At 33.5% G+C, this 17721-nt stretch overlaps 1 protein-coding gene across 2 annotated transcripts in view; it reads right to left on the bottom strand.

Annotated features, from left to right (window-relative positions):
• ADGRB3 (adhesion G protein-coupled receptor B3) overlaps nucleotides 1-17721 on the bottom strand; it is a 706145-nt gene that overhangs the window by 147793 nt on the left and 540631 nt on the right. For both annotated transcript variants that reach the window (XM_054569550.1, XM_054569551.1), the window contains exons 17-19: nucleotides 7504-7630; nucleotides 5791-5894; nucleotides 1823-1925 (exon numbers count right to left, since the gene is read on the bottom strand). In XM_054569550.1, coding sequence (XP_054425525.1) covers nucleotides 1823-1925; nucleotides 5791-5894; nucleotides 7504-7630 — 334 coding nt within the window. The remainder of the gene's footprint in view (nucleotides 1-1822; nucleotides 1926-5790; nucleotides 5895-7503; nucleotides 7631-17721) is intronic.

Here is a 17721-nt window from a genome sequence, read left to right as displayed (position 1 = left end):
CCCAAATGACATCAAAATTTTTATTTTTAACTAAGCCCTTACCAACCATTCCTTATAATCAGAAATGAAAAAAACTAGATTTATCTTATCTTGCCTTTTATGTTCCTAATGCTTGCAGAATTTTCATATAAAAGAGGGACTTTGGAAACCTGGGAGAGCCAAAATGGGCAAGAAGAACGTAATTTCTTGAGACTATTTAGTTTCAGAATATTATTAGCATTTAGACCTACACAATATTATATTCCCTGAGCAAATGAAATGGACCTAGCCTGAATTGAGATATACTGAAAATATAAATTACACCCATATTCTTAAGACAGTAAAAATACTGTAAAATATTGTATTAACATTTAAAAATAGTAATTATGTGTTAAAGAGTCATCTTTTGGATATATTGAGTTAAAGATAACATACAGTCAGTCCTCACTTAACAACATGAATTGGTCTTGCCACTAAGTAAAACAGCGTATAAGGAAACCAATTTTACCATAGACTAATCAATATTAAATGAGTTAAATTCTTACTGCAGCTCATCAATGTTATATAGAAATGACACTGAACAGAACGACATTATTTGAGGACCCGGTATATTATTAAAATTAATTTCACTGTTTTTATTTTGTTAATGTGACTACTAAGATATTATAATTATATATGTGGCTTGCATTTGTGGCTTATATTCTATTTCTGTTGGACAACAATGATTCAGACAATAAACACTGCACTATGTAGCAAACTTTGTGGAAAATTCTATTTTACTACTTGGCTCAGAACTTGTAAAAATTTTGTCATGGAGCATGAAACAGTTTTGAAAGCATATTTCCTGCCGAAGATCGTATTCTAATGAGGGGCATAACTCAAGAGTGGATAGTAAACAATTACAGGAAAGAAAGCTTTAGTGGAGAAAGCTTTATACATGTCCTACAAGTATCTACTATATCAAAGGAACCTAATGGAAAGGACATTTGATTTTTTTTAATGACCTCTTATGGGGAAAAATTTCAATTATTGGCTTTAATATTTGAAAATTTAAAAAAAAATTTTGAGAAAAAAACAGGCCCGCGTTGATCAACACATTATTAAAGCAGTGTTTACCAGAAATCCTTTGAGGTAGGGATAAGTTAATTTAGATTGCTATTATGGGTTTCTTGGAATGCATTTCAGAGTAGTTTAGTAAGGAGAGCTAACAGTCACTTCTGGAACAAACATAGTCATTCAACTCAAGTCAACTCTTATAAATAGGACCTATACTTTTACATTCTGCTGAAAGTGACTAGGCATTTCAAGAACTGCAATACCAATTAAGTATCGAAATAATTTACGTTAAGGAAAACTTTTTGAGAGACAAAAACCTAGAGTTGCTCTCACCTGATACTGTCTTTCATTACTGCCTATAGACAATTTTTAGGTAGATTTTCAAGATCTGTGTTACACTTGTCAACAATTTAGAGTTAACTTTAAGGAATCAGTATATGAATAAATTAGACCAAAACACAGGCAATCCTATTACGATTAGGGTAGTGAATCAAAATTTGTGCTTTTGATGTTCTAAGGCTTTGAACTCATAGAGTTTTGATGTAATGCTTAACAAACACATATCTTTCTATTATAAACAGCCTCTCAATCCCTAGGAGATTAAGCCATAGGAATATATATCTGGTCTGGAATAGGCAATATTTTTATTCAGAAATAAAATAAGTTTTAAAAATAATTTTGTCAGATGGTCTTTATTTTATTTAGAATAAATGTTTAGATTATCAACAACCAACTTTCTGTCAAACCATAAGCACACAAAGAGGATTAGAATAACTACCAGTCATACCTTATTGTGAGTCTGAGTCTGTCCAACCAGTATGAGGATGTTGGATGAGATGATAGACAGGCAGAAGTTAATTAGAATTATAGACCTCTCAGAGCGTATATACCTGGACAGAGAGAGAAAGAGTACCCAATTTTAAAATTCAACAGAGAGATAAAGAATACTATATTATGGAAATTGGTGGAATTCATCCAGAAAAATAAACGCTATAATACAGCTTTTACAAGAGAAAAAAAAACATTAAAAATTTTTACATTATTGTTTTTTTTTTAAATAAAGATTATTCTTAGAGACCCAATTTTACAGTGGCATGGCTTGACCTAGGGTCCTGTTTTTTTCATTAGAAATCAGTGCGGATGTGACATTTCTGATAGGGCCTAAGCTGCACAACTGTTATTAGCATAATTTTTTCTTTACTAGGAATGTAAAATTTCTTGCAAATATGTTAATTAGCATAATTACCTTTACATATATATGTATATAATATGTTAAGTTTTATCATATAAATCAGCCAAGAGAAACTTTGAAAACCAAAAGAAAAACCACAGATTCTGAAGTCTCCCTTGTTTACTAGAATGTGTCATTACTCTCATGAAACCATGAACACCTCACCCACCATTTCATCCACTCAACTCTTTTTATGTAGTCAGGCTACGTCTCCTTACATTTTATTTTTCCTAAATAACTGTTCCAAAAGAAAAAGAAAAAACACACTGAAGCTTTATCTCTAAAAACTAATCTAATCTAGAAATAATAACTCATCATTAGGCTGGAAAATTACATGGCATCTGCCATATTTTACCCTTATGAAGAAGTGCTGTAGACAGTCTGTTACATAATTTGTAAGTGCATCAAGATTGTAAGCCATGGAGAAAACTACTTAGAATCAAATGTTCTACCAGCTGTTTACCCTGAAAGGGTAACAGCTATTTTGCTTTACTGTACCCTGTAGTAAATTGCTGAGTGACAATAACAGAAAGACGCACTTGTACTTGCTATGTGTTTGAATCTGTTCAGTTTCTATTAGAACATGAAATCACTTTCCACAGCAGGCATGGGCTTTCCTGTGCAGTGTTAGATGGGGGTGCCAGAGGTATGGAGGCACTCTTTGGAAGATAAAATCTCTCCCTCTGTCTTTGAGGAATATTTAGGCAGAAGCCTCACATGCCATTACACATTTCAGAAGAGAAATAAAAAAGAACAGAAGTAACAAAATACAAGGAGGACATTTTGGATTAAAAAATTTCCTTTTTTCGCAAAACAAACCCAGATAGGGTTGACCCAGGTCATTTTTGTAATGGCCTCAAGAGTTACTTAACCTTGTCCCTGCCATTATCAGTATCTAAAAATATAATAAACCACATACTGAGATACTGAAAACATCATCAAATATTAAGAGTTTTCTTTTTTTGTGTGGGAGATGTAACATAAAAAGTTTAAGGGCTGCACAAAATTGACCCTTTATATGATGTTAATGGCTTCCATGACAGAAGAAGCACAAAGATGACATTATTAAAAGGGTTTCAGTGATGTCATTTGCCCTGTAAATAGGAAAATCGCGGTAATAAAAGACTGAGGTTGACACCCTGCAATGTCTTTAGATGCTTCCATTTTCATTAATACCGAGTCACATTATTGCCTTAAAAACAGGGATAAAATATCTCAACTTTCAAGACTTTAATATAGATCTTTGATATTTTAAACAAAATTTGTGACTGCATAATTTCAACACATGGATTGAAAGGACATGTTCAGTTGCTCTTTGATATAGTAACTCTGCAGAACATATCTATATATGGAAAGACCAGAGCTATGTGTATTAACTATTTGATGAACTTTCTAATGAACTACATGGGCAACCAACAAAGTTCAAAATACTATATTATATATAAAAATAATTCTGATGTCCATAGATTTTACAAATCCTTATAAAATAAAAAAATTAAACATTTTTAATTAGATAAAAGGCAGCAGGATACTAACACGAGTAATACCATATCATAATGTTATAAGTCAAATTTAGTGTTTATAAAATGCACTGAACTTGTCATGCTACAAGATTCACATAATCATTTATGAGACTTAAAACTTCTATCAAACTATTCATATTAGTTCAGTTCTTCTACTTGTGGACAATGAGTTGATGGTCACTAACTGCTAGGAATCCAGATTTACATTGTTTCTAGGCCCTTTCTTCCATACTTCTCAGTTTCATGTTAAGTTTTGATAGATCATTTTAGGTGTCTTGGCGATTCTTAGGTAACTATTGGAACAAGCAATTTTCCTGAATTTTCTGGATTAAAGAAAACTTTGTTATGAATTGATCAATCAATCCTGTACTTCTTTGACACATTTTACATATCACTTATATTAGCAGTGCTAGTGTTGACTATATGTATTGAGGGTGAAGAGAAGGCGAAATTAGTGCCTGAACTCTAAGTGCTGAGAAGTAGAAACTTAGTTCTAAACAATTCAGTGAGTAAAAATTATGATGCTATTGTAATTACCTGGTATCCTGGCCCTTAAACACTGCCTGATTTGCCTAGAAGTACCATTTAGACAACTGTGGGAGAGAAAGTTGTTTTCTTCCCAGCCTTTGTCTAACTTGCTCCTTTATTGCCAGCACAATGTCTGGTTGACTGAGCCCTGAACCCTGAATTCTGTTGTCTACAATGCCATGCCTAGACCAAGTATTTCCTTCATTTCATGGGACTGGCCATGTTTTATCAGAGTATCACACTTTGTTAGTGTTTTACTACCAGATAACTCCTTTGCAGGAAGACAGAACCTCTATTATACATATCTGTGCCAGTGGACCAAGAATATGTACATATTTTATTTTTGTATAAAGAATAAAAATTTTAATATCTTTGATGATTTAATATCCTGAACAATTAATTTTTGTCCACAAAGGAGTAAAACACATAATGGAGAACAATGATATTTTTAAAAAATGATGTTAAGTAAAATGAACTTTCCTTATTAAATTGTAATTAATTTTTTAACTAAATTTTTTTAATTCTAAGTAAAAGATAAGTAGCTTAGACTGACTACTTTTGTAATTTTAATACTGTAATTTTTCAGGAAATAATAAAAAATTATCTATTATGAATATAGGATCTGTTTTTAGAACATTTTTAACTAATTAAAAGTGAAAATAAAAATATTTAACATTTAAAAATCCATTAGAAATTCGGCAATTTGGTTATGTACTAGTTATGCACTAGTTTATGATGTGAGTACACATAACAAACTTCACAAATCTAATTTTAATAGAAAAACAATTCTTTGAGAAATACTAAATTTTCATACAAAGCAGATGAAATTTTAAATGGTGTACACAATTTTTTCAATCACTTGACCTTGTTTTTGTGTTTTTCTGTCTTTATTTTAATCAATTTATGAAAATCTGACTTATTCAAAATATTCAGCCAAAGGTTTTTTCAGAGCATTGAGGTATTATGCTAGTGCATTAGTATTAGAGAGATTTTACCTATTGTCTGGAACACACTGAAAACATGCATTTAAAACTTAAGAACTTAGAGAGATACCACATTTCTATAACAGAGAGAGTGATTGGCTGTATCAGTTAAACTCTCAAGCTTAACAGCAATTTGGGTAAATATTGTAGAAACCACACATAGGCTGAACTTGGGGTATAAGAATACCACACCTGGGCTTAAGCAACTTGTTGAGGGCTACCATTATTGGAATTGGGAAGAAAAATATGTGCATATTTTGTTTATTTTCTCATCATAAGCAAATACAGATGAGAAAATGGGGTAAACACTTTTTATTATTATTATTATTGGGCTCATTTATTATAGCTCAATGACAGCTATTACAACTCTGTACTAAAAATACTTTTCCAGTGAATTAAGAAAAGGAGACATAATATTGGTTACCATATTTCCTAATTTAACTCTGAGAAACAGAGCACTGCATTTCAAATGTATTAATCGATCACGTACCTCCATAATGCTGCATAGACAACTGCGAGGGTGATCAAGGCCAAACAGGAAAGGCCACTGCCTACTATTAGGGTGACTGAAGGTGTACCAGAGGACTCCATGATCTGCAAGTTAAACAACAATAACAAAAAGAATTTTTAAATAAATTAAAATAGGTTCTAAACTCGGCAAAACTCTCCTAACACTCAAAAAATAACCAAGATAGTTGTTATAGTTACCAGATAATTACCCAGTAACCACTCTGTTCACATATTCTCAATCTCTAAAATGACTAATTCGAGCTCCACCCCCCCCACAACTGTGAGGTAATAAAGGCCTTAGAGTTTTAAATGCTTGATAATGACTTATTATCCATTTATGGCTTTCTAAAATAAATAACTAAAACTACAACTTGGATAACATTCACATGTTAAAATTTTCCAGCTGAATTTTGAATCAGCATTCACTTTTCTTCAATTAACTATAGTTCAGTTATTTCACAATATGTTTTTTGGTACAAATTACTTTGACCCTCCCTTTTACAACTCATTATGTGACCTGAATCTGGTACTCAAATATTGAAAAATTTTCAAACTTTCTGACTTTTGACAACTTCATTCTAAGTCAAGTGTTCTCTCATTTAACTTCACTTGCTTGATCTCTAAGGGCATAGAAGAAAATAAAATTTACATGCAAGATCTTAGACTATATTCAGTGATTTTTTTTCTATGAACAAAATATGCAGAGATAATTTTCACAATGCTAGTATAGTATCAGTCCTTAAATACATGACCTTGAAAAATAAGCCTTATATCTTTAAAAACATATGTCAAGATTACAAGCAGTCACATACGAAAGGTTTCTTTCATAAACACTAACATGATACTAACTAATGAAATCTGTTATTTTTCATATTTTTAATATTGGAAGTTTGAAGAAATGCACTTTAAGACTAAAAGTGTGCCAAACCTTAGACATACACATTAAATTATATTAGGTTTTTTTTCCCTTTGGTCATCAAAATAAGTAAGAAGAGTGATGTATATTTAGGCCAAATTTAAACAGAAAGTCATAGTTATCTTAATAATTATTTTTAAGTATTTCAGCTTTTGAAATAATTTTCCAAATACATTTGATGAGGATATTATTATATTATTTTTCTTTTAGTTTATACAGCTGTCTATTTCAGAAACTAGTTTTATAAACCTATATACTTCTAAGGAATGATTTTACAATTTTTGACAGCCCATACTTTCAGGAAAACTTCATTTGATTTTTTAAAAATAAATATCCAAGGACACCCCCAGAAAACCTGAACTGAAAATATTCAATGCAGATATGCAATGTGTTTGGCTGTAGTGCCTGGGGTCTTCATTCTACTATCAACAGTATCCTCAAAAATTCCCCAGAACAGCTCTCCAGTTCTAAAATAAAGGTTAAGTTGACAGATATTTTTATGTGAAAGTTTGCAGCATATTAGCAATATGATTGAAGTATATCCTCAAAACTATACTGTAGAAATTTCAAGTTAGAAGATATAAAATTGAGTAGAATTTAGTTATAGCACACCAACTACAATTCATTCCACCAACCTACTGTAGCTAAGGAGGAGAACCCAATTTTGCCACCCTGCAACATTTTCCTTTTCCCCATTAAAATGCAGTTCCCTGGAGAAACACTTGCCACAATGTCCCTGCCTTTGCATTAAAGCCGTGTTTTCCCTTTGTTACTTACTATTTCTCTAGGTTGCTGAGCCAAAATGGCGAAGGTAGAGAGACGATCACATAAGCATTTCGTATGGGATGCATCGGTAAGCACAGTTTTACATCCCTGGGTGGACCACGTTCCCAAAGACTCGTTCCTGCAAAGGGGGGGGAGATCGGGATAAATACGCCTGACGGCCAAATCCGTAAAGAAGAAAATGCAGTTTAATTAAGAGAATTGTCTACTGTAATTCTCGTACAGGAAAAAAAAAATCTACTTGTTGTTGAACAGGACGTAATTTAGATGCATCTCCAGTAATGCAAAGCGAGAGTGTTTGGAAAAAGCAAGCAGGCGGTGGTGCGGCGTGCGTGCAGAGAGCTGTCCAGCGCCGGGGGTGCTGAAACCGGGACTAGCTCTGTCCAGCCCTCTGCGAGGAACAGCAGCGGCGGCAGCGGCAGCAGCACGAGGAGCCGCCAGAGCATTGGCAGCCGCTTCCTATGCTCATCGGATCATTTCAAACACTCAGAGTGTAAAGAGGCTTTTTACTCTGATTCCTGTCCCGTATTTTTGGATCATGAATGCTTGCTTTTGAAATGCGGATTTCTCTGGAAATCCTGCCTAAAAAGGTTACATGGGTTGGCTGGGTGATAGGATCTTCTTCGCTGCTGGTTAGGGATTTTTCCTTCCTTTAGAATTAGCTGCTGTGAAAAATTCACCCTGGAAACGGGAAACAGCAGCAGCGGCATCAGCTGGTTCCGATTCTTATTGCCTATGCCTGGTATCCAGGGGCGGGGTGGGTTTCAGACATAAGGCTTCCACTCCACACTTTGCTCAGCTCAAAGTGCCTCTGAAGCCTTTGACATTTCTTCCCCTGTCCCACCTCTTTGCCCTAGAGTAAAGCATTAAGCTAACTACAAGTCAGCTAGAACATTTAGAGAAATAACCCCACATCCAAGTCTGGTAGGAAGGGGGAAAGAGGGCCTGTTTCAATTTTCTTTTTAGTGTAGCCATTCAAAATTCCAAAGCATATGGTTTATTTCCCACCCCAGCAGAACAATAAAAATGGTATCAACCTACGCCTCCTTGGTGGGGAGGAAGGATGGGGGAGAACCCATCCACCTCAGCTAAACTACTCTACAGGAAGAGGCAGAAAGGGAAAAAAAGAGAATTATCAGTTTAACCAATCGACTTTATTACCATTACACGTGTTATATGCTGACTGCACCAAATGTCACCTCCCTTCCCCCAGGCATGGAAACTCTCCAAGTAGCAAACCTATGTATGTGTGCATTTAAATTTCAAATTAAGTTACTATCTGTGTTAAACTTACTCTAAAACTCAAAGAGGATAACACATGGCTTAAAGTTAATTTTGATGTGATACTTTTGATTTCACCTACTTCAGGTTTGAATGCCTAAAGCTATTGGGTTAAATATGCACCCAGTCTATTTCTAAGAGATTTCAATGAGAGATACTTCTCTGTGACAGCTGGACTGCCAAGTTGAGCTATAGAATATAACTCACATAATCTCTTATTGGTATCTAGAAGCACTGTCTTTTTAATATTCATGATTTAAAGTATTAATATTCATGACTCAAAATACTCTTTACAACCTCTTTTAAGAAGAAATACACTGTATTTGGGGAGAGTTACATAATAATTATACCTAAGTTTATCCAAATACCTCCAAGTATCAGCCAATTCAAATTTTGGTAAGTCTCTTTTCTTTCTTATGATGTCATGTGACCATGCCAATTTTTTTAAAAACAATCAGTTAGACCTTCAACCAAATGCAACGGTATTTAATTCCAATTCTATCTAACCATAGCACTTCAATTTATCAGCTGTCTCTCTCTTATCTTCTTGCAACAGTTAAGGTCAAATGAAAAACATTTATCTAACTGATTAGAGTTTAAAGAAAAAAGATTCATTTAAGAGGATCTGACATATTTTAAAACATAACCACCTGCATTATTCATCCTAGATGACAGCTTTACTTTAATGCAGTATCAGTGCATTCAAAATGGAGTCCAGTACTTATACTTTCACAATAAAGCAACTCAAAGTCTTAACAAGGAAAAAAAAATCTTCACTGTAAATAAGACCTCTATGAAGACAAAGTTATACATTTATATCCAGGAAATAAAAGTGTGTTTACTTAAGAAAATGTTAGCATCACAAAACTTATGCCTGTCTGATATAAAGTCCGTGTTCAATATAATATTGCTAGGTTCTTAAGATCATGTAAACTTTGTATACCATCTTTAGAAAAGTAGGTCAGTCTACTTTACTTTGTATAATTATTGATTTGCTGACCTGGCCCAGCCCCAGGCAAAGTTGGGAAGTGACACTAGTCTCCATGCTTTATTCTTTCACTTCTTGCAGCATGAAATGCATCTAATGCCTCCCTCGCCTTTTCATATATACGTTCCTGAGGCTACATGGCTTCTGCCCCTTACCTTTCTTTGGAATTATTAGCCCTTTGTTGACTTTAGATGAATAAACTAATGGATAATAATATCAAATTGTGCTCTGTCATTCATGCACTTATACCAAGAAATAAAACACAAAATAATGCATCAAATAAATGCATCTGATAGGACAACACTAGAATTTGGAGATAAAGAGGAAAAGAAAAATCTTAAAAGGTGAGGGGTTACAACCAATTTCTACTCATCTCCCAAGAGTTGAGGAATAAGAAGTGTGATGTCATTCAGATGCTAAATTTAATATTGTTTCATAAAACCTCTTGATATTTTAAAACCATATAAAACTCTTATAAAGTAGTTTTTAAATCACTAACATACATGTCACTATTATTATAAAACCTACAGTACATATCGCCTTCATTTTCAAACATTTCATAGTTTACTCCTACTATATAAAATTTTTTGAAAGCATGGTACATGTCTTTGATCGATTTCAGGAGACCTGGTAAAGCACACTGATATGTTGTAGAGGTAATGTGAAGCAAAGCAGCTTCCCCAGTCTGCACACCACAAGGTTTTTAAATGTGTCGACTATTCCAGCATTCACATTATTCTTCCATGTCATAGTTTTGCATGCTGTGATTAATAGTACATCTGTATATTATTCTTAGCTATTGAATTTAGGTTGTCATCAATAGGGCAAAAAATACAATAAAGTATGTATGAACATTAAAGATAAAAATAACAGACTGACAGTATCAAACACAGACACAGAATAATGATACAGACATACAAATTATACTGAAATCACATATTCCTTTTCCATAGTGTCACTTTTGGACAATAATTTTTTTTCAAATAGTTTTCAAAAATAACTAGGCCTGCAGAAATTTCATACAACCAGCACATTCTGTATGGGTAACACCTACAGTCACTCATGTTAGTTGTCATCTTACCTCTTCTCCTTCTGCCTATTATTGGACTGGTTGAAAGAAGAAAAGAGTCTGCCTGTCCTAAATATTCAAAAATACAGACCCACAAGCGCAGAATTGTATTAAAATAAAAAACAAAATCCATTCCTTCTAAGATTAATATTTAAGGCCATTCCCCAATTTCCTAAGAATCTACAGAGTTTCTTTATGGATCTGAGTGTGTTGTTGTGTTCTTGATTTTATGGGAACTTTAAATAATATAGTATGTTGCTATATTTTCTAGTATTTAAGCTTAAAAAAAAGTTATCTTTTAACCCCAGTGAAAAGTTGTTTAGTAAAAAACAGAAAAAACTTATTCTGACACATTTCAAAAGTGCTTCAAAAAATCTTTTATCTTTGAAATACCAGCACAAATAGATATTCCACTTGAATCAGTCCTTTATAAAACTGTCTATTCTGCTTCATAATAAATCAATGTGTAAAGTATTTATTATGAATAAGTTATACACTTTAGGAGGTTTGTTATCTCTTAGGATATTAATGGTCCATTTATTCAAAATCAAAATAGCTACAAGAGCAATTTAAGAAATTTTACACACAATTTCTTTGTACACTATCCTTACAGTGTATGTGTACTGAAAGTAATTATTTTCCAATCATAGCAGTGTTCATTTCTAAGAATTAGGTAAACCTATGCTATTTTTGATGCGCATGTATGACTCTTGCTTCAAATTATTCTCAAAATATAGACAATTTTGGACTATAGATAAGGTGTTATCAATTTTGAGTAGAAATGGTCTTTGAGGGTAATTTCAAGTACTAAAAGGACACTGCAAATACTGAAAACACTTACCTCTAGCAACTGTTGCTATGTCAAAGCACAATGAATCATAAAATTAGAAAGTTTTGCTAGAATTGACCTTAGCAATCATCTAGCCCATTGGTTTTCAACACTTGCTGTACGCTAAAGTTACCTGGAGACCTTTAAAAATTAAACTCTGGGTGGGGTCTGGGCATTATTACTCTTTTAATGCTCCCCAAATGATTCTAGTGTGCAGCCAGGGTTGAGAACCACTGATCTATCCCAACCACTTAAGTTTTATAGATGAGGAAAGTGAAGTGCCATAAATTTAGGAATCTTGTTTTAAGTCACAGAGTGACAGGCAAAGCTGGGCTTCTCATTTCCAAATTAGAGATTTTTTTAATGCTAAATTTTAATTGTTGACAGTTAAAAACAGAATGGAATGATTATGTCCTATGAAATAAGAAGATCTGATGTGAATGTCATGCCTATTTACACTTGAAAAAGTTCTAGCACTAGTGTCACAGTTTTAACAAAATATGAGTTAATCATAAAGTTAGCTGAAGAGATAGACTCCAGGTTTACATTCTGTTTTTTAAAGTGATAAACCCTATGACATGTTAAAGAAAAATATTGATTTTATACCAATTTTTCAAGACAAATATCCTCTGCCTCTTCAGTGAGATCCTTTACTGTTTGAGGCAATATAAAAGTTTAAATTTCAAAGGATGAAAACAAGAAAATAGGTAAACGGTAAAGTTCTTCATCTAAAAATGATATCCTCTGTATTTTCATTCAATGGATAATTGTGATTCAAAGCTATTTTTATATCAATTATCATAATGCCTATATAGTATTATATACTAATATATATTAGTATGTATATACACTAATGCATATATATATATATACACATTACATATGTATATAGGGGTAGGAAAAATTAAGTTACAAATAAATAATAATACAAGAATAAACTCTGTTCACGTACTCAAACTGTAAAGTTACTTTTGCCAACTCCTATATAAAACTATAAAAGAGTAACACCAACATAAAGCATTTATACTTCTTTCATTGGGATGACATTTATAAGCAGGTACTTTGCTACCACCAGGAAGAATTCTTATTGTTCACTATGCTGGGCCTGGAATTAATAGTGGCCACTCTATACCATAACACCAGATTGCTAGTTTGTTATTTAGAAATGAACTAGATTCAGGAATACTCTACACCTAGATCTTCCCCAAACTCCTATGTGCCTAAAACTCATCCAACACCAGAATATTAGTTTATAAAGTCACCTCATTTTATTCATTTTTATAAAATTAACACTTTCTAGGCCACACTAGACTATTAGAGCTTTTGAGAACTCTATCTTGTCTGACTTTGAATCTCTGAGATACTGCTTTTCATTTAGTAGGAATTTGATGATAAATGCTTGTTCCATTAATTTAATAATTATTTACATTTTAAGAGATGCCTTTTAATACTACTGGATCCAGATTGTCTCTGCCCTATTTCATTTACTATTCTTGGGCATTTAACAGAAATGCCTCCTGAAGAGTATGAGTGGATCTTAATAGGCTCATCTACTTGCTTTTGGTCTTCAAAAATCATTTGACAATGAACTCCAAAAGACTCAGCATCCTGTAGTGATTATGTTCAACCCAGAAGCAAGGCCTGAGTCTCCACTAACCAGTCAGTAATTATTTAATGAGTGCTTTTTAAATGCCAAAGTAGAAGACACACATGAAAATAAAATTAAGATTGCTTCTTTCTTAGAGAAACTTCTGGTTGAGAAAACTTTGCATAATCTAAACATTTTTTTCTGCCTTATTAGCTCTAAAAATTCTACAAAATGCTGTTTTTCTACCCTTATATTCTAAGCTACTATCATCTCTCGTCTGTATAAGTCTCATCACTGGGCTCCTTGTTTCCACTCTTGCCACCTTACCCTGAAGTTCAGTTTTAACACAGCAGCCAGAGAGGCTCTGTTGACACATATATCAAACTATGTCACTCTGCTCAAAACTCTACCAGTGTTCTTCTAATCTTAGAGTAAAAGTCCTTATAACAGCAAACAAGGGCCTATAAAACTTGGCCTGGCTTTGCCTGTCTACCTTCATCTCTTAATATACTTTGTCTATCATTTCCAACAACACTAAGATCCTTGTTTTCTTATCTTGGCATTTTGTGCTGGAAATCCCCTTGACTCAGGATGCACTGCTCCAAGATATTTACATGGAATATGCCCTCACTACATGTTATGTATCTGCCCTTATTGTAATCCTACTAGGGATGTCACTATCTGATATAGTATAGCAACACCCCATCTGTAGCAGGTTACAAATGGGCACAAATTCTCTATAACTCTTTTCATCAAGAGGTAAAGTTTATTTCATCTTCTTTTGAATTTTGGTGAGCCTTGTGATTTGATTTGGTCAGCAGAATGCAGTGGAAGTTTTGCATGACTTCTGAGGCTAGGCCTCAAGAGTTAGAGTTTCCACTCTCATCATCTTGAAATTCTGCTCTCATGAGAGGTAGCCTAGACTAGCATCACTGAGGATGACAGACTGGCACTAATTACTAACCATGTGAGTGAGGCCATATTAGATCATTTGCTCTCAGGAGGAACTGCCAGATGAACTGCTACAGTTCATCCTGGCCTCATAAATGACACCAGGTAAGACCAACACAAGAACCAACCAGTGGAACTCAACCAAATAGCTGACCATAGAATTGTGAGCAAATAAAACAGTTTTCATCTTAAGCCACTAAGCTTTGAGGTTGTTTGTTATATAATAATTGATACACTTTCCAAGAATTTCCCATATGCCTTTGCCTTGTTGTCCATAGCACTTACCACATTTGATAGATCACATATATTTTTTTAATTAACTTTTTGCTTATTTCTGATTACTACAATGTAAGCTTCATGAGGACAGGGGTGTTCTTTATGTTCACTTCAGAATTCCCATATCCTAAGGCAGTGTTTCACACACAGTAAGTACTTCATAAATATTCGTTGAATGAGTGCCTGGTATAGATTTTGACCTTTTATAGTTAGACTTCCCCACATCATTAATTAATTAGTTAATTAAAAAAATATTTATTCAGCATCTAACATGAGGCAGGTGCTGCGCTAGGTTATTTTGTGGACACATTAAGTTAGCACGTTGCCTTTTGGAGCTTGAGAGCTTCAATGGAAATTATCTGGCAGGTGTGGTGTCACTGCCTCTTTGTTATAAAAAACACAGTAAAACCAAGAACATATCACTCTTGAGGGTCATTAAACATCATTTGCAAGAAAGGTAGCACTTGTTTTATTACCAGTAATATTTTTTATGCATTTATTTACTTTTTAAATTGTGGTAAGAAATTTAAGATTTATCTTTTTAACTCTTTTTTAAAATACTATTTATTTTAAAGAGGGAAGGGGAAGAGAAAAAGAGAAGGAGAGAAACATCAATCAGCAACCAAGGACCTGGTCGACAACACAGGTGAGCAACCCAGTCATGTGTGCTGACATTTCAGTTTGTGAGACAATGCCCTGCCCACTAAGCCATACCAATCAGGGCCCCTCTTAACTATTTTTTAGGTGTAGAATATGGACTCTAACCACAATGTTGTGCAGTAGATCTCTAGAGCTTCACTCATCTTGCTCAACTAAAATTTAACACCTGTTGAACAAAAACTCCCCATTTTCCCCTCCTCTTGGCTCCTAACAACTACATTCCAAAAGAGCAAGCAACAAAAGCAAAAAAAAAAAAAAAAGGTAAGTGGACTAAATCAAAATGGAAAGCTTCTGCACAGCAAAGAAAACAATGATAAAAGAGGCAACCTATAAAAGGGGCAACCTACTAAAGGGGAGAAAATACTTTCAAAACATCTACCTGATAAAGGGTTAATATAAACATATAAGAAACTCCTACAATTCAATAGCAAAGACCAAATGAAAACAAAAAAACTACAAATAGATTAAAAAGTGAGCAAAGTATGCTTTCTTGCTGTTTTTCAAAAATTGGAAATAGAGTAGAAAGGAGTATGGGAAGGAATAACATTAAGGAAGCAAATTTACTGGGTTATAAATATGTATAAATATCTTCATCATGATTTATTAATAATTAAAGGTTAAAATATGCTAGCTGCCATAATTAATTAGTCAATAGGCAAATAATAATAATTACACTAATGAAAATAACGGCTAACATTTATTGAGTATCTGCTCAATGTTAGGTCCTAATGGTAAATACCTTACATACAATTTTTTAAAAATTTAAAACAAAATATCAAGGTAGGTATTATTGTCATTTTCCCAGGTAGGAAAATCGAGATGGATGAAGGTAATGCCAGCCTCTATGCAGAATTACGAGGAGCCTAGAGATGAAAAAACCTGGAGTTGGAAGTTGCCTGGATATTTCAATCTATGTACCATCCATGGAAGCACTGGGCTGCCTACCTTTGGCTTTAGTATTACATTCTTAAAAGAAATAAATGCAACCAAGAGACTCTGATTTTCCTAAGGCCATTTAGCTGATAGAGGGCTGTGCCAGGACTTGAGCCCAGGTCTACATGACTTCAAAGCAGATTCCCCTTTCTCTGTTCTCTCAGTGAGGGGTAGATACAATAAGAGAGGAGAGCCAGAGTGAAGAATATACAGGGTGAGTGCTCCGAGTTACAGTATTTTGGGAATTAGAATCTCACAGAAAATAAGTGGGAAGGACATCATGAAACAGTGGTTAGTCGAACAAAAAATAACAAGAAGAATAGAAAGTTGTACCTTGAGAATGACCATTGTGGGTAGGGAGGAGGATACTGAGAACCCTTTGAGAGAACACTTTTAGAAAAGGGATCAGATGGAAGCTAGAGTTCTAGAAGTTAAAAAAAGGAACCTTGTAATATCAAAGAGTTTGGCAATGAAAGGACAAATATTGCATGCAAGTCAGGTAGCACAGAAAAATAAAATTTTGTCACTTATGTTTTTGCTTTGAGATAGGAATGACTCTCCTAATACTTTCCAATGCAGACCTAAACAGTCCATGAGGAGAGAGATTATACAGGATGCAGCAATGATGGAGACAAATTCCACAATTTGATTCAGAGTATATACTCATGAGGGTATTGATATTTGAAAATGAAGAGATAAACCATCTTCAAGGGGAAAAGCATTATTCCTTTTGATAATAGAAGAAAATCCTAGAATATAATTTTATTTATATTATGTTAGGACTTTTTCCTCAGGGATTTTCCAAAAATTTGTATGCTATGTCTAAAAAATTAAAAATACACTTTTAGTTCTGTATATAACTATTAAGAAAGATTTTCAAAGTCATTTTTGAGTGTAGGTAAAGTCAATCTTTATTTTTTTCTCTCATTCTTTTTAAAGACTTTTAAATGTTGTGAAAACTGAGTGTTAGTCTCAAAACCACAAAGTAATTCATTTTATTTGGATATTTTCTCTCTTAAAAAAGCTGTTCATATGGGCTTGTAACCTATCTCTAGAATGACATAATGTACAACAGCTGAGATGCACAACCCTGAAAAAAAGGGATTACTGAAATAAAATAAAGCAAATTTAAACATACATGGTGGAGCAAAAGTAGGTTTACAGTTGTTTGTATGGAAAAATAATTCAATAATTAATAAATAATAATACCAGAATAAAGTGTGTTTTGCATGCTCACAACTGTAAACCTACTTCTGTATGTTACCTTCCATACTAGTTCTCAGATAATCTGAACTCCAAACCTGTCCTGGAATATGGCTAGACCATTATAAAATTTATAAAACAACAACATGCATTCAGTATTTCACCAATTTAAAATAAACTCGTTCATTTCCTGATTCTAAAGCTTTTGTTTCATATTCCTTTTGTAGAGGATTATTCCCAAATGTGTAAAATACACATAAAAAAAAGACTGGAAATATGTGACAAAATAATTAATAGTACTTGTTTTAGGGTACTGAATGATGGGTGCTATTTTTTGCACCTCTGTGCTTTTTCTCATATGACTGCTTTACCTCTATGATCAGAAATATTTTGAAATTCAGAAAGAAAATTATATGAGGTAATATCAAGCCACC

This window comes from Pteronotus mesoamericanus, unplaced genomic scaffold, assembly GCF_021234165.1.
Source record: "Pteronotus mesoamericanus isolate MK-2021 breed Mesoamerican mustached bat unplaced genomic scaffold, CSHL_Meso_final contig_20, whole genome shotgun sequence".
NCBI lineage: Eukaryota > Metazoa > Chordata > Mammalia > Chiroptera > Mormoopidae > Pteronotus > Pteronotus mesoamericanus.
Note: the sequence above shows the minus strand (reverse complement) of the source record. Positions and strands in the feature narration are given on the sequence as shown.